We start from the raw sequence: 22279 nt of genomic DNA, 5'->3' as shown, positions 1-22279 counted from the left end.
TCTCAAGAAACCCCTGCATAAATATTATTGCATATCTACAGCTCAAAAGAATGCTGTACCTTGCTTCAATCCCAACCTCTCAAGAACCCTATGCTTTTAAGGAACCCTGGCTGAGAAACCTTCATATGCAGACCAGTTTACACACTAAATAACACACTAAAAGGAGGCAGACTCTCTCAGCAGGGAATTGTGTAATGTTGTGCACGTTGTAGGATACTGTTGGTTTATCTGATGGAGATGAGCCACTGAAAAGAGGCGAGCGTTGCATGCCCCAAATGACTTGCTTCCAACCAAACAAAATTGCCTAGCGGCCGATTCATGCTTCGGCAAGCGCCACAATGCATTGGATTTTATTCCAGATTGAAATTAGGAAGTGAATCAGACCCTTTTTTTGAGATTATGAAGAGTTTTTAGTCTGAAGTAAAGATGCAGTGAGTGTTGTTCCTACAAAACTTGTAAGGTGAGAAGATTCAGAAAGGAGAAGAGGGCCATTTCTGTCAGAAATGCAAAATATCCAGGGCATTTATAAAGGCAGGGAAACTAAAAAAAAGGAAGGAAGGAAGGGAAATTATGTCTATATCTTCCCTTCCTGCAAAAGGGGCATTTTAGAAGCAGGAGGGGAGAATTAAACATTTGATGTCTTTGCTTTGACTATCAGTGCCAAACTTTGGGTATTATCCTCTAGAAAGCCTCTAGGAATGAATATCTTAAAGCACCCCTGCCTTGTCATCTGAGTTCAAAAGAATCTCATGTTTGTCGAGGAGCAGTTGGGAGATTAATGCATTCAGATGCGGGGCTCCGAATGGCCTGCGTTTCGAAGGCGCTGACAGTTCTTGAATAGGGACCGGCGTTCCCGGATTTTCATAGTGGAGAACATAGTGGCGGAGGGTGGCAGCAACGTCGGGAGCTGCGTCCGCGTTGTATTTTTCCCGCGAGTCCAGCCAGGATGCGGGAGAGGGACAGGTTTGCGTAGTTATTGATGTCATTAAAAAAGCAACCCTCGACTCCTAGTGACCCTCTGAATGAGACATCTCCAAGGCTCCTTGTCTTCTACTGTTCTGCTTAATTCTTCCCCAATTGAATTTAGCCTCCTGGTGCTTGGTCTTCCTCTCTTTCTTCTGCCCTCAACTTTTCCTAGTGTTATTGGCCTTTTAAATAAATAGCCCATTGCCTTCTCATGATGCAAGCTCAACTTCATTGGCTTGGCTTCCAGGGAGAGTCCAGCCTTGATCTGTTCCAGGACCCATTGGTTGGTCTTTTTGACTGTCCGCAGCATCCTCAGCACTCTTCTCCAGTGTTGCACCTCAAATAGGTTGGCTTTCCTCTTTTCCCCTTTCTTCATGGTCCAGCTCTCACATCTGTACATTGCAATGGGGAATACAAATGGCTTGTATGATTCTGACTTTAGTTGCATATCTTCGCTCTTCTGGACCTTCTCTGGCTCTTTCATGGCTGTCCTCCCATTCCTAGCTTTCTTTTCATCTCTTGGACTGCAGCCTCAATTCTAAGCAATGTTTGATCCAAGGTACAAGACATCTAAAAAATTAAAAGTGAAAACCACAGGAATGCAGAATGGCCCTCTCTCTCATTCTCTTTGCCTTGTTGGGTCTTGAGGTTCCTTGCCATCCTCACCAACCCTTGGGAGCTCAGGTGAGGTTGTGGGGTCCCTTTCCAGAAGGGGATACCATATTGCCAGATTGCAGATTGCGCATGGCTGCCTGTTGCGCCTCCGCACGGCTTCCCAGGATGCTTGGCGGCTTTTTCCCGAAAGGCCATAGTCCTCCGTCAGCATCGACTGTCAACAGATCAGCTTTCATCTGCTATCAAGAAGCCAACCTCGGGGCTGGCATTTGTTTCCCTTGTCTCGCGTCCCGTCCCCCCACTTTCCCCGCTTTGTTCGCCTGCCATTTTGTACCAGAGCCCCCCGCGGCGCTAATTGCTGGGCTCTGGCGCGGCCTTTGAGCAGATCCTGGCCCCCGAGGGTTTCCCCCGGCGCTTCTCCGAATCTTCTCCTGACATTAAGCGCCGCTTATTCCACATTAGGGCTTAGCGGCAGCAGACTTCTTGACAGGCCCCCTTCTCTTCCCCCCCCCTCCCAAATGAGGTCTCCTTCTCCCAAAGCTGGGATTTCCACCAGCCCCCCAACCCTCCATTCTTCGTTGCTCTGTATTCAGACTTAAAACGGCATTAAAATAGAAAGTTCAGAGAGAGAGAGAAAGGGAGGGAAGGAGAGGCAAAATGGTTGGCGTTCCTGGCGCCGAACAAGCCCCCTCCCCACCGAGAAAGTTGTAACAAGTCCCTATTCCGCTTAGCCACTTTCCTAATACCCTGTTTTAGTTAAAAGCTTATTAAACTGTCACTCTCCGGCTCATTTCCCCCGTCTCCCCGTCCGCTTCCCTTCTTCTTGTCAGTGGGAGATTTGTCTCTCTTGCTCTTTCTCTCTTTTTAAAATGCCAATCTCACGTATTTTTCCTACTCTGTGCTAAAGGAGAGATCTTGCTCGCTCAACGTAAAGTGCTCACCTACCCACCTGTCCATTAAGGATGGAGGAAACACTTGGAAATACTCAGAAAATGGTTAAAAACACACACACACATTTTGCAAGTGTTGAGAAGAGGAATTATGGACCGATAGGAACTGTCACAGGACTTAATTCTGTGCAAAATTTGTGCATGTTCTGCATCGGAGGTAGTATTTCTTCATTGAAGTAGTGTTTCTGAAGCAGAAAATGGGGTCTTCTGTGCCAAAGAACCAGCTACAGATTTTGCACAAAGTCCTGAATTGCAAATAGACTCCGAAAACCGAATGGATTTTGACAGACTTTTCTTGCAATGGGAAGAAAATGACTAATATATTGCTTGCTCCCAGCGGAGAATGACGTCCCAGTTTGTTGTTGTTCGGCTTCAAATACAAAGATGGGGAGAAAGTATGATCTTCAGTGTGTGGTTGGATTGCAACACTCAGCATTCCTTGGCCTTTGGCGCATGGGAACTCAGTCCCAACAATGTCTGGAGCTATTTTGAGATAAAATATAGCTAGTTAAAGGCTCCTTTTGGCAGAGATGCCATTGGAAAAGGTGGAACAGTTGAGGAAATATGTCCTGGTGAAGCTATCTGACCCTGAGTGCAAGTTTTGCTCCCTCATTGTTGTCTACTCCGACCAGTAGCTCCTCTCCGTCCAAGCCTCTTCCAAGCCCTGTCAATCCTTTTTGTTGGGTCCTGGACCAAATGCTTTCAGCCTGCAAAACCTACACTCTTAACCACAGAACTATGGGCTTTTCAGTTCAATCAGATGCTCTCCGGATGGGAGCTGTGATTCCCATCAGCCTCACTTTGCAGACATGATGGGAGTTGTAGGCCAAAACCTCTGGTTTTCCATGTTGTCAGAGGTACTGGGAATGCAGCAAGCCATCTTTCTGGGATACAGGACTTTGAGAGAGTGCAAAGGTGAACCTGTTGTTTTGCCTTGCAGGGTCTTTCTGGCTGCCTGGGATTAAATGGGGGCCTTGAAGAGACCAGGATACTCAAACTGTAAGCCATGGGTTGCCAGCCACATTTACAGACCCGTTTTCTCTTTCCTCCTCCGCAGGGAGAGCCGATGAGGATAATCTACCGCATGCGAGGGCTGCTGGGAGACGCGACAGAGGAATTCATTGAGTCGCTGGACTCCACGACAGGTACGACGCTTGGTTTTTCCTCGGAGGAAGGAAGGAGGTCCCCAAAGGAGGAAGGTCCTTTGGACCAAGTTTTCCCCTCAGTCCAAAACACAGATTGGGAAAGCCCCCCCCCTATGTTTTGACTACATCTCCCAAAATCCCCATGGCCAGACTTGGGAAAGTCCCCATTTCTGGACAGATACTCCCAAATTCCCCACATCCAAGCTTGGGAATGTTGTCATGTCTGGACCAAGACTCCCAGAATCTACCCAGCCAGCTTTGGGAAAGTTCCCTTTTTTTTGGACCACAACTCCCAGGGTCATAGTCCCCAAAAAAGGGAACTTCTCCCAAGGTCTGGATCTCAAATGGGAGAGCTCACAGGGCAGAATGGCCGATGAGGATGCTCAAACCTCCTCTCTGAGAATAAGAGGGGAAGGAAGTTAACGTTGTCGCTCCCTATAGACACACAAACACACCCCACTGGCTGGCACTGTTTCTCGGAGCTTTGTTGAGGCCGCTGCCTCTCTCTCCTGTCAGCTTCTTTCTTCTCCACAGACGAAGAGGAGGACGAGGAGGAGGTCTACAAAATGGCGGGTGTCATGGCCCAATGCGGAGGGCTGGGCTGCATGCTGAACCGGCTCTCTGGCATCAAGGACTTCAAGCAAGGACGGCACCTCCTGACGGTGAGCTCCCAGCCTTGGGGCATTTGGGTGCCAACTAGGTTTTATTTTAGTTTTAAGTTGTTTTTATTCTGCTGTTCTCCCCATATGGAACTCAAGACACCTCATAATTTGAGTTGGTTTTTTGTTTTTTTATCTACAGTTAAAATATTAGATAAGACAAAAGCTGTAAAAGAGTTAAATATGTTAAAATATGCATTTAAAACAATCATAATACAGGTTGAGTCTCCCGTATCCAAAATGCTTGGGACCAGAAACATTTTAGGTTTTGGTGTTCTTTGGATTTTGGAATACCCTCATCCCTTCCTATTCACGGATTTGATATTTGCGGATTTGATTACTATGTTCTCTATAGGAACATCTAGGTCCTCCCGTGCAACTCTATGGTCAACTTTAACTCAAAGTTGCACTGAAAGACCTAGAGATTCCTAGAGAGAACACTCTACTAGGCTTTTGTAGCTCCTCCAGCGCAGTTCTATGGTCAGTGTCTGTCGGACGTTGACCACACACACATAATATCTTGGAGATGCGACCCAAGTCTAAACATGGAATTCCCACATGTAAGAATTTGTACAATGAAAAAGGAAGATGGGGGTCTTGAGTTTAGGTTGACGCCAGCCCCTGAAATCTATGAAAATGTTTGAGGGTGGGCTTGATGGTTCTTCCTCCTCTTCCTCCCAGGTGCTCTTGAAACTCTTCAGTTACTGTGTCAAAGTGAAAGTCAACCGTCAGCAGTTGGTCAAACTGGAGATGAACACCCTCAACGTCATGCTGGGGACGCTCAACCTGGTAAGGGGGCCTCCTCTGTCCCAAAAAGAATAGGGAAAGAGGAAGATTCTGGGCTGATTCAGTTGGTTCCTGGAGATACAATCGAGGTTGATGTTCATCTCCACCGCCTTTCTTTCCCCCAGGCTTTGGTGGCTGAGCAGGAGAGCAAAGACAGTGGCGGGGCAGCTGTGGCTGAGCAGGTCCTCAGCATCATGGAGATCATCTTGGATGAGTCCAACGCAGAGCCCCTGAGCGAAGACAAGGTGGGTGTTCGCGTTTTGGGACAGAGGTGGCTGTCGTATTCCCAACAGTCTCAGCTATTTTAAGTCAGCAGCTCTTAACCTTTGTCCTGCCAGAGATGTTTGGAACTTCAGCTCCCAGAAGCCCCAGCCAGATTATGGTCAGGGATTTTAGGAGCTGGGATCAAAATCTTACAGGCCAAAGGTTCAGAAACGTTGTTTTGGGTTAGATCCTCAGAATCAGGAGATAGTTTATAGAGAAGATCAGTGGCTTTGGAAAGAGTTGGCTTATGGAGTTCTTGAAAGCCTCATGGGCTTTGGTAACACCATCTAAATAGCCATTTATCCAGGGCTTTGTGGGCAGAAGCACAGATGATGTGTGGAACTGGCATTGCCATGGGCAGGCTGGGGTCTGGCGAGCTTTGACCAAAACCTTGGTCCAGGTTGGAGGGACAGTGCAGTAGGACCTCACACTCAACCTGGGGCATCTAGCTTCCTTTCCCAAATACCCCCAGAGGGGTAATTCATAACCTTGAAAGACACGGTTGCCCCATTAGTTTTCCGTCCATTATCTCCCTCCTCCTCCCCCAAAAGCTCTCATTATTAGGAGGGTCATTAAGAGCTGCGAGAGCCTCCCTGGTTCTTCTGGGTCTGGGGTTAAGACAGGTCTGATCCTGAGAGGGTTTTAATGGCAGTCACAGGAACTGGGGCATCCATTCATGAGATGGATGGCTAGAACTATTGGACCCCTGGGGAGGCATTTGGAGTGCTGTTTCGTCCCTCCAAGAGCGCACTGCTAGAAAGCAGCTAGCGTCACACCCCTAGGAAGTCAATGCACTCCCGAAAGGAGGTTGGGAGCCTAAGAGACATGGCCACAGAGGTATCCTGTTGCGCCTCTGTATGCGTGCTGCTCTGACAGAGGGGTTGGCTTCTCTCTCCATCCCTTTCTTGGCTGAGATGTTATTGTAAACTTCTGCTAACACGCACCAAAGGAAAAGTTTGCAATTAGAAGGAGCCAAACTTACTCCTCCAGGGCCTAAATACTTTCAAGGCACCAGATTTTGTCTGATCTTGGAAGTAAAGCAGGGTTGGCCTAGTACTTGGATGGGAGACCGCCAAGGAACATTAGGTGCTTGAAGCTCTATTTCAGAAGGAAGAGGCAAAATCACCCTTGCTCAAGAAAACCCTCTGAAATTCAGGGCATTACCATAAGTGAACTGGCACCGTGAAAGCGCATATACATACACACTCGCTCCCCTACAGTTGTCAAAATGAAGAAGGGGTAGACTTGCAAATGAGCAACTTTCCCGGAAGGAGTTGAGTCACTTGCCCACCAGCCCCATCTGTACTGGAGTACAGTTAGCCCCTGGGAGTCATAAGGTCTTAAGGCCACAGCCTCAAAACATCTGATTTCAGCCTCATTTGTCTTCACAAGACTCAAGGGAGAGCTGGTTTAGAGTTGAGTCGAAATTAATCTTGAGGATGGAGGGCAGAGGGTACCATTCAACCTCAAGGGGATGTTGTGCCTCCTCTCTCTGCAGGGCAACCTCCTCCTGACGGGCGACAAAGACCAGCTGGTGATGCTCCTGGACCAGATCAACAGCACCTTCGTCCGCTCCAACCCCAGCGTCCTCCAGGGCCTCCTGCGCATCATCCCTTACCTGTCCTTTGGGGAGATGGAGAAGATGCAGATCCTGGTGGACCGCTTCAGGCCCTACTGCTGCTTCGATAAGTAAGGCTTCTGAATAGGAATATCCCCCCAAACCCTGCTCCCTGCTTTCCTCTGGGAAGCTCATGGCTGCTTGTAGGTCTACGGGGTTACGGCCAGGGCTGCCTCTTTGCTGTGCTTTTATACACCATGCAAAGGGAGAAAGGGTGCATAGTTTAGTCATGCTCTGCTTGTCTGGGGGATAGGCAGCGATGACCCACTAGCCTCTTGCAGCCATCGAAAACCTTTCTCGGCCCTTTCTTATATCTGGAAGCGAGAGACATGGTGGTCCACTCTGTCTTTGCTCAGCAGGCTGAATCCTTATTCTGCCCATTGGCCTGTTGTTATTCATTGATAATAGTACACTTTTAATGCACATTGACCTGGATTAATTGCAACTATCTACACCAGACAGCAAGGAGCAATAGAGCGTTTTAGTTTGAATTTCATATTCATTACTCTTATTCATTTGTTTAATTCATATCCCACTTTTCTTTCAATGCGGGAGTTAAAATGGCACCGTTAGAAAAGTACGCAAAGTGAACATTTAAAATAGCTGAAAATGCACTCTAAACACAACAATGTAATAGTAGTGAGTCTTGCGGCACTTAAAAGATGAATGGTTTTGTTTTGACAATTGCCTTTGCAATGAAGCGCATCGGATGAAGTGGGATACAATCTGCATCCTTTTAGGTTATGAAAAGTATCCTCTACAAGCTGCAGGTTGCTGGCACTTGGGGGCACCTTGAGTCCCTATATTGAGATAAAGTCCTTATATTGGGAGAAAGGGATTATAAGTAAATGAAAGAATAATAATGAGTGGGATTAAAGGGGTGAATCAGACCTCGATTGCCTTACACCCCACCCTTCTCTCTCAGGTACGATGAGGAACACAGCGGAGACGACAAGGTCTTCCTGGACTGTTTCTGCAAAATCGCTGCTGGCATCAAGAACAACAGCAATGGCCACCTCTTGAAGGATCTCATCCTCCAGAGGGGCATCACCCAGAATGCCCTGGACTACATGAAGAAGCACATCCCCAGCGCCAAGAAGTAAGAGGCGTGGTGTCTGTGGGCGATGGGTCTTGACTTGTAGGATGTGTCGGGGGCTTAGTTGGGTTTTGCCACTGTCCCTGGGAGAAGATAACTTCGGCCCAAAGACTTGGAGACCTGCAGCCAGACAGATTTTGGGAACTAACAGGATGACCTGAGACCTTCTAGTCCCAGATAGGGTTTGCTAGTCCTTAAAATGTAGGGGGATGCTCCTTTGTCTTGGCTCTTCTGTAGCTGATATTGATCCTTGCTCTAACCATGTGAGACACCCACCGGGAAAAAGAGGATTGGTGTCCAAATTGCCCTTAGATTCAAAATGGCTGCTGCTCGATGAGCATTGGAGCTCAGTGGCTGGAAGTGGGTAGTGTGAACCCCATCACTGAGATGCATCCATGTTGAGCTCTTGCCTTCTTTTTCCTCTCCCCACCCCACCCTTTTCTTGCAGTTTGGATGCTGACGTGTGGAAGAAGTTCTTATCTCGGCCAGCCCTCCCGTTCATCCTCCGGCTGCTCCGAGGCCTGGCCACGCAGCACCCTGCCACCCAGGTGAGGAGATGGGGCAGCTCCCTCCCTCTTTTCCACACTCAGGTTGGGTGGAAACATCCCACTGCTTCCATTGAGCAGTGGTGGCAGAGAAGCCCAGTGTGTCCTCCATGGACTTTATGGCTGGGGATGGCTAGAATCAGACACATGTTGCAACGGTTTGTTTTCCAAGGGATCAATAGACAACCAGGATGTTTATCACACTATGCTCTTAAAGAGGTACTATTCCAGTGTGACTCCTCTAGCAGCCTCCTGTTGCATGCTGGGATTGGCAGTTTTAAGGAGCTGAACTTCTCTGCCTGAGAATTCTAAATACCCCTCCTTAAAACTGCCAATCCCAGCATGCAACAGGAGGCAGCTAGAGGAGTCACACTGGAATAGTACCTCTTTAAGAGCTCGTCTGATAAACACCATAGACACTGAGCATATTCTGTGTGATGATTTTGCGAATTATTACTCCCTTTTGGACCTTACATCAGACACTTTAATTGATATTTATCTGGCATTTATTGAGTATCCTATACCTGAAATAGACTGAGGAATAGGAAATATGGTTCTGCAGCGGAATGGCAGCCATGCTTGAAACATGTAGCCAGAAAAGGGAAGGGGGGAGCACAGCTCTCAAAAAACCTCCCCTAATGATAGCAGCAGGAGAACCCCTCACTTGGGGAAACGGCTTCCTTGTTACATGTGACATTATTTTAGTATTGACACTTGCTTTGGGGTGAGAATCGAATTTGCTCCCTGGCAAAAGCTTCCACCCATTGGGCCATGTGCTTTGAAACTCCGATAGGTGCTGATCGGGACCGATTCGATCACAAACCTGCATAAGCTGGAGCAAGTCTCCAGCGATGAAGGGATCGGGACGCTAGCCGAGAACCTGCTGGAGGCCTTGCGGGAACATCCGGAAGTGAACAAGAAGATTGATGCGGCCCGGAGGGAGACACGGGCAGAGAAGAAGCGCATGGCCATGGCCATGCGGCAGAAGGCCTTGGGCACCCTGGGCATGACGGTAGGGGGGTTACCCTCTTTGTTGAGAATGTTTTATCTAGGGGAAAACTAATTGAAAGCAATGCTTAAGATTTGAGCAAGTTGGGGTGGGAAGGGATTAGTAATGAAGGAGTTTTAACTCTACGCATGGAGAGAACGCCATTGGTTTGTCGATAGCTGCTCTTCTCCTTCTCATGGTTCATGTTCTGCTTGGTCTTTCAGACGAATGAGAAGGGGCAAGTGGTGACAAAGACAGCGCTCTTGAAGCAGATGGAGGAGCTGATAGAAGAACCAGGCCTGACGTGCTGCATCTGCAGGGAAGGCTACAAGTTCCAGGTGCGCCTTGGCCCTTGCTGGAAATCAGAGTCCGGAATTGCGCTGACAGAAACCCTCCAGGCGGCGCAGGCGCCATCTCTGCGCTGTCTTTCTAGGCCGCCAGAGAGCTGAGGGATGCCCAAGGCAGCGTGTGAGAAAATTAATTTTTTGGAGCGCAACTCTCAGAATTCCCTGTGGGGTTCTTGGATTTGCAGTCCAACAAATGAACTTTTCCAGCATAGCCAAGCATAGAGGGGGACTGGTGATCCTCCAGATTTGATGCCCTACCATTCCCAACATCCCCCACCACTGGCCACACTGGCAAGGGCTGATGGAAATTGGAGTCCCGCAGCATCTGGAGGGCCACAGCCTCACCCACCCTATTTCCGTACCTTTTTACATCCCAAGAAGCAACTGTCTCTCGTGGGTCCCCCTGTACTTTAGCTTCTGTTTCTTGCTCCAGCCGACGAAAGTCCTGGGCATTTACACTTTCACCAAGCGGGTGGCCCTGGAGGAGTTTGAGAACAAGCCTCGGAAGCAGCAAGGCTACAGCACCGTCTCACATTTCAACATCGTCCACTACGACTGTCACCTGGCAGCCGTCAGGTAAGGCCAGAAGGGGGTCTGTGGCTGCATGCACAGGTTGGTGTATGCATGGTCCATTGGGCGCTGGTTTAGCTGGAGGGAAATCTACCTTAAATAGACCACAGTCAGATCACAGGGGCCTCTTTTGGGAATGCAGCCCCCCAAATCCTGGCCAGAATTCTGTGGGTTGTGCATTTTACAATTCTTTCCCCAAGCACTGTTTAGATCTAGTCTAGCTTAGCAAATGAGCTAACCACAGAAACGCAAAGACTTTCCCAAGATGGTATGTTTTATAGTCTTGTGTTCTTTGTCCTTTGCCTCTGCAGGTTGGCCCGCGGTCGTGAGGAGTGGGAGAGCGCAGCCTTGCAGAATGCCAACACCAAATGCAACGGCCTCTTGCCGGTATGGGGACCTCACGTCCCAGAATCGGCCTTTGCCACCTGCTTAGCAAGGTGAGTCTGTGGGAACGGCTCTTACATTTTGTAAAGCCTAGTAAAGCCCACCTTGCCATATGAAAATGGGATCGGAGGGCCTTTACCCAAAGGAGGCCTTGGGTAACCTCATTTTTACCACTGAAAGAAGAGAAGAAAAGAATGTGCTGTTTCGGGTCTGGTGGCATTTGACTTACCTGACCCCAAGTCCTGCCAGTTGATCTCTCAGTGCTTTCCTCACAGGCACAACACGTACCTTCAGGAGTGCACAGGGCAGCGGGAGCCCACCTACCAGCTCAACATCCATGACACCAAGCTACTCTTCCTCCGCTTCGCCATGGAGCAGTCGTTCAGTGTGGACACGGGTGGCGGAGGGCGGGAGAGCAACATCCACCTCATCCCCTACATCATTCACACAGTGCTTTACGTCCTTAACACGTCAGTATCCTCACTCCCCGCTCTCTCTCTCTCTTTCTCTCTCTAGCCCATTGTCCCCATTAGCAAAGGGTACCTGCTGGAATGCTAGTAGTAGTGAGTTGCTCAGTCCAAGGAAAAGCAAGGAAACAGCACCTAGAATGCAGTGTTTATAGATAATGCACATTCCCCACTTCATGCGGGAGGCAGAGGGAAAAATGGCAAAAGGGGAAGAAATCACCAGCATTAGCAAAACAAAGGGGAATTATTTTGCTCTTCTCTTCTAAGTGCTCCATAACATAAAGCACTCACTTTCATGAGAAGCAATGAGGAAAGGAAGTCAAGATCAGGAATTGCAGGGATCTGATCGTATGCACAAAAGTCTGCATAGCTTTTAGGAATGTAATTTTGGTGGAATAGATGTATAAACACCGAATCTTAAAAAACTGCGTTTTGTACGGTTTGTACAGCCGTGTTCTAGGGTCCTTCCCTCCCTGGCTTCAGGGTTTTCAGGTGTCCTCTGTAAGGCCTTTCTCCTTCCTGGCTTTTTGCAGAACACGAGCGACCTCCCGAGAAGAGAAGAACCTGCAGAGCTTCCTGGAGCAGCCGAAGGAGAAGTGGGTGGAGAGTGCCTTCGAGGTGGACGGGCCCCATTACTACACCGTCTTGGCCCTCCACATCTTGCCGCCAGAGAGGTGGAAGGCCATCCGCATCGACATCCTGAAGCGGCTGCTGGTGATCTCCCATGCGCGGGTGGTCTCGCCGGCCGGCGCAAGCAGGTGAGCAGCCCCCCAGGGCCTCTCCCTCCAATGCCCATCCTGCAGAGAGCAGGACCAGGTCTTTGCATGAGGGGGAAAGCCAAAGCACTTGGTATGGGATTCCTACACTTGGGCTGTGCCATCTTTGCTATATACTAGGAGATGAGGGGATGCACTGCTGGCCGGTGACTTGACCCCATTGCCTGGATGATTGCTGTTTTTCTTTTGTTTGAATGAGAGACTTCCGGTGTTACTGCAACCGGGCCTGTCTCTCCCTTGCCCACAACCCTGATCTGATAACTGGGTGACGGTGTTTTCCCAACCGCCTCGGTGCGTTTGCTGCCTCTGGCTCCCGCCCCGGGCGCCCATGCGTTTTCCCACATGTATTATGGATGGGCTCCTGGCGGTCTGGACATCTCAGCTATTCATCAGCCAGGTTTGAGGCGGCGAAAGGAAGCAATTAACTGCCGGCCTTAATTTCATTTCCCTCTCTCCTCCCAGGCTAACGGATAAAGTGGTGAAGGATTACTCGGCCTATCGCTCCAGTCTCCTCTTCTGGGCCCTCGTTGATCTCATCTACAACATGTTCAAAGTAAGGGGGCTTTGTGCCATTAAGGGTCCCCTCGGATTCCTAGCAGCCTCTGTGTATACCTGATACTATCAGTGGGAAATGGGGGGTGGGATCCCATTAAGAGAGGCCTACAATGCTGCAGACCCGGGTCTTGGATGTTCTCACTTATCACCTCCATTTTCCAGGCACGTGGGTTTCAATTCCTATAGCTCTGGGGATGATGGGAGATGTAGTCAGGCACATGTGGCTTTGTGGATGTCTAAAGTAGGGTGTGAGGAAACCTCAGGCACTGCAGCCAAATCTTCCAGGGTTCCCCAAAGGGCTGCAACCCCTTCATCCCTAGGTAGTTTCCCAGTTTCCATATGGAGTTTCCCCCCACATCAGAAAGATTAAAATGCCTCTTTGGAGGCTTAGCAACTGATAGTAAGAGCTTTAAACTGAAACATGCACCATCTAAGGAAGTTCCTCCAGATCTCATCCCGGTTCCCTCATCTCTAAACTGCCACCGACCAACAGACCCTTGTGCCATAGGCTTTTTTGGTCCGACCTTCCTCCCGAAGCTCCCTTAGAGTGTCTGCCTGGCCCTTCTTGGTCCCCTGTTGCCACCTCCTCCTCATGCCATCTTCTCCTCATTGCAGAAGGTGCCTACGAGTAACACGGAGGGGGGCTGGTCCTACTCTCTGGCCGAATACATCCGCCACAATGACATGCCCATCCACGAGGCGGCGGACAAGGCCCTCAAGACCTTCCAGGAGGAATTCATGCCCGTTGAGAACTTCTCCGAATTTCTGGACGTGGCTGGTGAGTGTGGCGCACTTCCTCCCAAACCCCTACTGTTTGGGGGGGGGGCTTTTGTATGTATGCTGGGACATGGGCAGAAAACCACAAACACAACGTTTTGCCCATCTGATCATCTTCCCCTCTTGTTCTCTGTTTGTAACATGAAGCTTGGCTCAGTTCCTTGAGTCATCTAGAGGCACAAAATCTTTGCACAAAAGGAGGTAGAGATGAGGCGTCAGTCTTTGTTCCCCATGTGAATCCCCAGTATCCCCATCTCCAAGAGGTGTGGGAGCCATCTGCCCCACCAAGGACTACTGTAACTCCCAGTACTCCTTACCAGAGCTAAGGGCTTTGAGAGTTGTGCTACAACAACATTAGAGGAACTGACCTGCATTTCCTTTCCTTTGAGTTAATGTATTTATTCTACTTTCATGTAATGTATATCCTGCCTTTCTCCCAACAGAGGATTCAAGGCACTAAGTACAGTGGGCCCTCGGTATCCACTGCGGTTTGGTTCCAGGACTCCCCCATGGATACCAAAATCCATGCGGTCTCGAGTCTCACTAAATATAATGGCTTAGTGAAATGGTGTCCCTTTAACACATGTTTGTATGTGTATATATATATATATATATATATATCACATTTAAAAGGGAATAAAATGCAGAGCCCACCCCTCCCCTTTGGGATGAAAGTAGGGGGCTTTCTGTTCTTCCCCTTTCCACCTTTTTGCCATCCTGAGCTTGTGGGCAAAGGACGAGGTTTTCTGGACCGGCTGCTGGGCAAGACTGAGCTCCCGGGTCTGTCTTTTTTGATCCAGGACTGTTATCCGAAATCAGCGACCCCGACGGCTTCCTCAAGGACCTGCTCAACTCCATCCCCTGAGCCTCCTGCCTGGAGTGGCGATGCAAAGAGGCCCCGATGAACTTGCCTCCTGTCATCCTCCTCTGTCTTCTGAACCCCGACCACGAAGGATTGTTGCCGTTACTTCATTTTCAGCCTCCAGCTCCATCTTCCCCTCCACTTTCCCCCCAATTCTTGGCGTGAAATGAGTTTGGGCTTGCGTCCCTGTCCCCCCCCACGATCCCTCCTTGCTTCTCAGCCCCCTGTCCTCTGAGCCACTGAAGGAATGCCTGCCAGGACTTGAGGTATCCAAGCCAGTTTCCTTTCCCCTTTCTGTCCCCGGTCTGTTTCACTGCTCCTCTTCCTCTCTTTCCGTGTGGCCATTTTACCAGTCAATAAATAAATTAATGATAAAGAACCTGGTAGCAATGAATTTGGCTGGTTGGGGTGCCAGTGGATGGTCTGGTTTTCCCTGTGTTTGGAAAAATTCGGAATGGACGCTTTCGCCCTGGAATACGTAGTGCTGCCTTGGCACAAGGATGCAGGTTGTGTTTCTCATTTAGGATTTCCAAGTCATGTTTTGTTCCCATGGACAGGCGGAGTCTGGAACAAATGAAAGGTCAAACTGTATGATATTAGATATTATTATTATTATTATTATTATTATTATCATCATCATCATCATCATCATCATCATCATCATCATCCTCCCAGTCTACAAATCTAAAACACTCCAAGGGGAGTTTTCTTCATACCCTTTTCCTCTCTGCCTACCATTCCCCTGCCCTTCAGATCCCTTGGTACTCCATGGAGTATTTATTTGATATTTGGGCTCAAACCAGTATGTTGTAGGTTCCCAGCAAAGGACTGTTGGCCAGTATCAATGTTCCGTGTGCCACTGGTCACATTGAGACGCACCAGCTGTGTGTGTTGCCTCCTTGGTATGCAGCGTTGTCCATGTCAGCGACCGGCATCCTGAGTGTGGCAACTCCCTAAATGCGACGCAGCACGCATAGGACGTTTTACCCAGGTAAGCGCTTTTCCCCAGGAGCGGTGGCACATCTCTTACAAAAAGAGGCTTTGCAAAATGCGTCTGCGGCCTTTATCATGGGTGCGGTGGTGGCTTGTTTTGTTTTTTAACTTGGCCTACTTTCCCCAGTGACACAATGGCTTGTTTGTCTCCTTCTGCCCAGTCAACGTTCGCAACAAAAGTTGGCCCAGCGAGAAAAGGGAATCGGTTTAAACTTGGCAAGTCTGCTCAGAAATGGTTGAGAGGCTTTGCCGGCCTCGCCGAATCGGGAACTGAGAGTTGGGAGGTTGGCATACTCTTGTCAAAATAGGGCCATGGGTCTCTTTTGGGAAGATGGCAAGCAGCCCTGGAGAGGGATCTCACGATCCGCCCGCTTTGCCCGATGGTGACTTTTGGGCGTGGGCCGATAAGGAAAGGCGGAGGTGCCCTTTCTTGCCCTGCTTCTCTCTTGGGAGGCTCCATTAACCTGATAAAGTTAATGAGCGCCTTGCAAGGATCCCTGAGGAAATTGCACAGTGAGGGAGGCCTGGCTTTTGAAAGTTGACTTGCAGTTGGGAAGTTTGGGATTTCAATTTGGCGAGTGGGTAGACCATCAAGATGAGCTGATTCCATCTTGGCAGAAGGAGGTTCCTTTGAAGCTCAACGAACGTCACTCATTTGCGCTCGGCGTCATGGTCTTTATGATGCCAGGACACTTAGCGTTTTATTGAGCGACGCAAGCAAAGAGGGAGGCCTCCGGCTGCAAGGCGCTTACGGTGCCAGTGGAAACGGCCAATTCAGAGATGGATCCTTCTCCAGATGTTTGGGATTGTGACACAGAATGTAGTTATTGGTCATGCTGGTTGAGGATTGTGGTAGTTATAGTTCAGAATATCTGAATTACCTGCCCTGAGTTGGTGGGAAAGGAAGGGTTTGGAGAGACGAGGGGATTCTGGGAGAGGTTTCCAGAATGGAGAGGATGTGAGAAGTGCTGTGTAAAACTATAGAGGTTTCGATCTTTAAAACACACAAACCCCTTGTTTATAGTAATACCTTGAGTGGCTCTGCCTACAGACACAGGCCTACACTGGTTCAGTTCTCCCAAGACTAACTTCACCAGGAGAAGCCAAATGTCTGTCAGCCATGTGCGTCTATGTTCTGATATGCCCATCCTGGGGCTTTACCTTTGTGGGTTTTTTGCCGCAACTGCTGCACGGAGGTCCCTTTTGCCCTCTTATAGCCCTTGCCAGTGTTTCTCCGGAGCGCCTGGGAACGTTCAAACCCTTCCAGGAATACAGGGCCGGGCTGAAAGCGTGACGGCCTCAGGGATCTCTCCGCACTTTGACAGGGATCCTTGATGTGGTTTGGCACAACCGGCAGCAGAATCCCAGGGCACCTTCCCTGCTGTGTGCGCTTTCACGTGGCTTTCCTGCTCCCACATCTGCTGTTGTGCAAAGGGCACAACACAGGCACAACTCCATAGCAGAGTTGGGGTGCTTCTTGCAGCAGTGCTAGCCTTCAGAGGCTGTCCATTTCTTGCATGTTCTGTATTTTGGTTTTGCCTTGGTCATGTTGGTTTTGTTGCTCTGGGTTCGCATAGGGCTGCTTCGCCTGTTTGTGTTTGCAAAGGTCTCGGTCCAATGCCCTGCATCTGTGTGTAAGATTGTTATAGTGTACTCACAAAGCAAACACAAAGCACATCTGCACAACCCTTAACTTTGACTGTCCAAATGGTTTCGTACAGCCGCATTTTAGAATTAGGGTGCACTTTGAAATACGGGAACAGAACGGGTTTGTCCAAAGCCTTTTAAACAGGAAAAGCCTCTCGGAGTCACCGGCGGAGATTAGCATCAAGTCCATCCCTATCCTCAGGCTTGCAAAGGAAAAGTCACTACAGAAAAGGAAAAGCAGGTGCGGAGAGAGGAGGAGGAGGAAAATGCCTACTCAGCCCTTTGTGGTGATGTTCTTTCGGGTGTTTTCATCTGGCTGGAAAAGGCAAAGCAAGCTGCTGTTTAGGCAGAGTTTCAAGGCAGAAAGAAGGAAGAGAGAAGCAATGGTTTGAAATTCAATGTAAGGGGAGAAGCAACAAATAGGAGTCGAGTGAGAAAGCAGCAACCAACTTTCTTCCTAGCTCCAAAACAAGTCTTTTTCTTTTTCGGCCACTTATGGGATGAACGGTCAGCTCTTCCCAATGCTAACAAATAGAGTCACAAATTCTTTCCCAACAGAGACGGCTGCCACTGGGTGAATAGGAAAGGGAGGAGACCTCAATGTTGGGCATCGCGAGGTTGGATTCAGGGGTGACTTTAATGGCATCATTTATCAACAAGTTGAATGCCAGGCTGTGTTCTTTTCCCAGCAGAGTCTGGGCATCTCTGGCTCTGAATGAAAAAGGTTCGTCATTTGGAGCCAGGCTTTGCTAGGAGATCTTGTCTGCCCTCTTGCTAGGTCTTGGCTTGGCCCTTGTTTGTGGCGAAGGGGAACCCCATTTGGCTTTCCTGCTTTCCAGGCCTTAAATCAGGGAGGAAGGAGGGAGAGAGGCCATGGTTAAATATCTCATGGGGTTCAAGACTCATCCTCTAGGTGCCCTTTGGATACCTGGGTGTCTCAGGACTACAGCTACAATGGCACGGTGTTGTGTTGTTTGAGTGTCGGCCTAGGGCTCCATGGGATCAGTGTTCAAATCCTAGCTCAGCCATGGAAAACTGCTGGGTAGTCTTGGGCAAGTCTCTCTCGGTCTCAAGGGAAGGCCATGGCGAACCCTGAATAAATCTTCCAAGACGTATTGCCTTAGGTTACTCTAAGTCGGAGGCACACAACATAAGAGTCCATCGGATGTCATCTCTCAAGAACGAGAGCTGGTGAAAGCTCTGCCCAAGCAGAATGGCACCCTCAATGTAATGATGCCCTTAGATGCACCAAGAAGAAAGCGCCATGACTGGCCCATTTGTGGGAAAGAAAGATGCCTGCGTTTGCCAATTAATTTCCTTCCCGAGACACAAGAGAGGCTTCCACCTGCATGCCTTGCAGAAAAGAGCCTGGGACTTGGAGCCAAACAGGTGGTGTGTGGTGTGCGTAGGTCCTCTGAAGTGTGTGAACTGCCTTGTTTTGCAAGCACCTGCGGCCAGGAGTGGAAGGGAAAGGGATGGAAAGGTTGCCGCTCAAGGCCCGGTGATGTTGACGCTGCAGATTCATCTTCGATGCAGTCAAGTTCTGCACCAGGTTTATTAAATGCCGGTCTGGCCAAGAGCAAAACCCCTTTGAGGTCCACAGAGCCAATGCTGGGAATCCAGGTTTTCCCCAACCTTGGCCTGCTTTAATTGCTTCAGCCTTGTTACAAAAGGCAAGAAAGCTTGCTAAGGTAGAAAGAGAGAAACCCACATTTCAAGAGGGTTTTTGGTATCAAATTAAAGGGAGCCGCGGCCCTGAGTTTGCAAGACCTGAGAAGGGCTGCGGATGATAAGACTGACTTGGGGGTCTTTTGTTCATGGGGTCACCTTAAGACGAAGTCAACTTGATGGCAATTAACAACAACACAAAATAATTTGGTTCTTTGCAAGTCAGGTAGATATGGCCACCAACAGCTAAAACCTTGTCTTTGGGATTGGAAGCTTCCTTCCGGAGCAAAGAGGACTAGGATCTCAATCTTTCCCAACCAAGAAGCAAAAGCTCTCGGGAGGCGACCCGTTTTGGTATCGCAACACAGCCACCACCTTGATTTTTGTCAAGGCTGAAATAAACCAACCCGAGTTGTGAATTGCTCAACCCAAGTGATCCCAAAGATTGCGTTGGCACATAAAGGAGTGGGAAGTAGTTTCCTTGTTGCTGGTGCTTCGGCCCCAAAACATGGACCTGCCGTACAGGCGCAAGACACCTTGGTGCCCAAACGTTGCCAGCCTTCTGAGGACGGCTAATCCTGTTAGAAATGTCTCATCGCCCGCTCTTGTAAAACCTTTGCAAGATGTCAGGCGGCGTTTATTGCTTTGGGAGACTCTGTTGCTGCAGGTCCTCCATTTTGTGCCAGGAAGTGTAATCTTCTCAGGTTTATGTTCTTAAAAGTTCTTTATGGGCTCTCCAACCACAACCAACCTGGTCTAGGGCCAAGATGCCTAGCTGGTGAGGATATTGACATGGACAGGGAAAGAGGAACATCAGTTAAAACAGTGGAAAATTTGGAAGCAGATCCCAATGGGAATGGGATGCCAAGGCCCAAAATGGCAACTGTGCCCAGGGATGCCACCCTTGCCTCTGAAATCCTAAAGACTAAGTTGAGAAGGTGCAGGGGGAAAATAGGAACGTCCGCATTGATCCTCAATTCAGATTGCAGGCTTCTGTTTGCAAACTATTTGTCTTGTCGCATGGTTGTGAGGCCGTAATATTCTGCTTTGGACTTTCTGCTCTGGTTATCGTTTGTTGCGCTTGTTAGCCCCTGCGCAAACTAGCCATCAGATGCTTTCTGAAACCAGAGCGGCCAGTTTGCTCCAACCGAAGATGGAGGTGGTCGGAAAACCTGACCTATGCAGATGCCAAGATGTGGTCTATTGCCTTGGTGACTTTTTCCTTTTGCAGGCAAGCGGACGCATCGAAGCTCTTTGCTCTCGCAAACCCAGCTCTGCAGCTTTGCTAGCATTTTGGAAGCAACATGTCACCCGTTCCAGCTCTTAGCACTTAAAAAACATGCTGGAGGACTTGTGTCCTTATAGGAACTTTTTTGGCATCATGTTGATCTTCAAGATGGACCTAGGATCTGTTAGGTAATCCATCCCAGATCCTGTTGTGGCATTCTTATTGTTTTCCCCATTTGAATGACTGAGTTTGCATCTGGGCATCTCTGGGTGGCTCCCAAAGGCATCTTTTTGATCCTGGCAAAGCGGTAATTAAGATCTCAGCTTCGTTAGGCTTTTTCGTTGCCGAGGCAAGTGCAAACTGGAGGTTGCAACACACCCTTCAAAGAGGCTTAAGAGAGGCTTAAGAGATGGTACACTTGTCTAATAACGCCAGTGGCGCATATGCGCTGGATGATCGCATGGGCTTGTTTAATGGGCAGCCGTGCTTTTGCTTTGGTTAAGCAGCCAGCAGCCCAAACCATGGCCCCGTTTGGAAAATACGCTTATGTTTGCAGGGAAGCTACAACTGGACAGACCTTGTGCTAACTCACAAAGTGAGCTGTAGTTCACATCTGGTGGAAGAAAACACTGGTTTGACCTGGGCCATTTTGGGAGACACTGATGGAGACCAGAGCCTTCATATCCTTTTTTGCGACAGTAAAAGACTTGATGCATAAAATCAAGTCACCTTTCTGATTTAAACCAGCATCTAAACAAGGGTTTAACCTAGTCACAAATGGCAAAGGTAGTCAATCTGGTGTGAGAGCCAGCATGGCGCAGGGGTTTTTGTGTTGGATGAAGATAACAGGAGCCCAGGGTTTGAATCTCTGCTCAGCCATGGAAACCCACCAAGTGACCTATGGCAAGTCCCACTCTCTCAGCCCCAGAGGAAAGGAACCGCCAACCTCCTCTAAGTCAGTCTGGCCAAGAAAATTCCAGAAAGATGGTCGCCATAACCAAGCGTCAACTTGAATGCATTTAATGGCATCGACATAAGGATGAAACATTTGGCTGTCAAAGGATGGAAGTTGTCCAGTGATTTCAAAGACAGTATTGTGATTCTGACAGGCGTTGGTCAGTGTTGCTCAAGCCATGCTTCAAAGAGAAGCGAGAGCTCCTCATGACAGATCATATCATGGCAAGGAGAGTCCACAATCGCACGCAAGTGTCTTGATGCATATCAGGGAACCAGCTCTTGCAGTTTGCATCTCTGCCAGGAGCGAGTCTTTTGCAAAGCTAATGGCCCTTAATTGCTCACTTTAGACCGTTCTGCCCTGCAAAATAGCTTGCATTGCAACAAGTTCACAACAAGATACGGTTGCGCCAGGCTATTGCGAAGATGCTATTAAGCTCGCAGGGAATAAGGATGTTGTGGGCGTTGTGGTGGCAGCAAGTGACAAAACACCAAACAAAAGACAGCTGTTTGCTGTAGGGTAAAGGAAATGTTCCTCATAGTCTTATGGGCAGGACTGTCACCAGGCACTTGGCTGCCCGAGGCCCAGCGGAAAATGGCATCCTGCGCTCCCCACAAGTCAAAATGTTCAGTACATAAGGACAGCGGAGTTGTCTAACAAGTGCCTCTCCCTACTCCCAGTTGTAAAAATGCCACAATAAAGGCAGTAATGGGACACATGCTGCTGGCTCAGGAGAGCCCAGATTTGCTGCCTGTGCCAAGATGGGCAAAGTTTGGCCACCTTAATGTTCCTGGACTATAACCTCCATCAGCACAACCAAGGTTGGAGAATGCTAAGATCCGTACTACCAAAACAGACCACAGGTTACATTGCCACTCCGTTATGGAGGTCACTGGATTGTGAAGCCAGTAATGCAGTGCCACTGCATTGCGGCATCCATGGTGCAATTCCACAACATTGTGCAGTGGCCTTAGTGCAGTACCCTAACCATTGACCGTGGTCATAAGGGTTGGTGGGACACGCAGTCTTAACGTGGGATGCAGGAACTCCCAACACATCCTAATGGTGTTGGGCTCCATCTTTTGCCACCCCAAACGCATTGACCATGGTCATAAGGGTTGATGGGAGGCACAGTCTAACATGGGATGCAGGAACTCCCAACGCATCCTGATGGGGTTGGGCTCCATCTTCTGCCATTCCTAACACATTGACCATGGCCATAAGGGTTGGTGGGTGGCACAGTCTAACATGGGATGCAGGAGTTCCTAATGCATCCTGATGGCGTTGGGCTCCATCTTCTGCCATCCCAAACGCATTGACCACAGTCATAAGGGTTGATGGGTGGCACAGTCTAACATGGGATGCAGGAACTCCTAATGCATCCTGATGGCATTGGACTCCATCTTCTGCCATCCCAA

General features: G+C 49.1%; 1 protein-coding gene across 9 annotated transcripts in view; it reads left to right on the top strand.

Moving 5' to 3' along the window:
* UBR4 (ubiquitin protein ligase E3 component n-recognin 4) overlaps positions 1–14764 on the top strand; it is a 71141-nt gene extending 56377 nt beyond the window's left edge. For 7 of the 9 annotated variants that reach the window (XM_042477962.1, XM_042477963.1, XM_042477959.1 and 4 more), the window contains 16 exons: positions 3589–3676; positions 4193–4338; positions 5017–5124; positions 5247–5366; positions 6884–7074; positions 7929–8102; positions 8548–8647; positions 9438–9656; positions 9857–9970; positions 10413–10555; positions 10861–10986; positions 11209–11403; positions 11934–12158; positions 12639–12729; positions 13347–13509; positions 14309–14764. In XM_042477962.1, coding sequence (XP_042333896.1) covers positions 3589–3676; positions 4193–4338; positions 5017–5124; positions 5247–5366; positions 6884–7074; positions 7929–8102; positions 8548–8647; positions 9438–9656; positions 9857–9970; positions 10413–10555; positions 10861–10986; positions 11209–11403; positions 11934–12158; positions 12639–12729; positions 13347–13509; positions 14309–14373 — 2268 coding nt within the window. In that variant the 3' untranslated portion in view covers positions 14374–14764. The remainder of the gene's footprint in view (positions 1–3588; positions 3677–4192; positions 4339–5016; positions 5125–5246; positions 5367–6883; positions 7075–7928; positions 8103–8547; positions 8648–9437; positions 9657–9856; positions 9971–10412; positions 10556–10860; positions 10987–11208; positions 11404–11933; positions 12159–12638; positions 12730–13346; positions 13510–14308) is intronic. The other 2 variants (XM_042477960.1, XM_042477964.1) reach the window with 1 other exon arrangement.
* The last annotated feature ends 7515 nt before the right edge of the window (positions 14765–22279 follow it).

The sequence above is a fragment of the Sceloporus undulatus genome, chromosome 7 (genome assembly GCF_019175285.1).
Source record: "Sceloporus undulatus isolate JIND9_A2432 ecotype Alabama chromosome 7, SceUnd_v1.1, whole genome shotgun sequence".
Taxonomy (NCBI): Eukaryota; Metazoa; Chordata; class Lepidosauria; order Squamata; family Phrynosomatidae; genus Sceloporus; species Sceloporus undulatus.
Note: the sequence above shows the minus strand (reverse complement) of the source record. Positions and strands in the feature narration are given on the sequence as shown.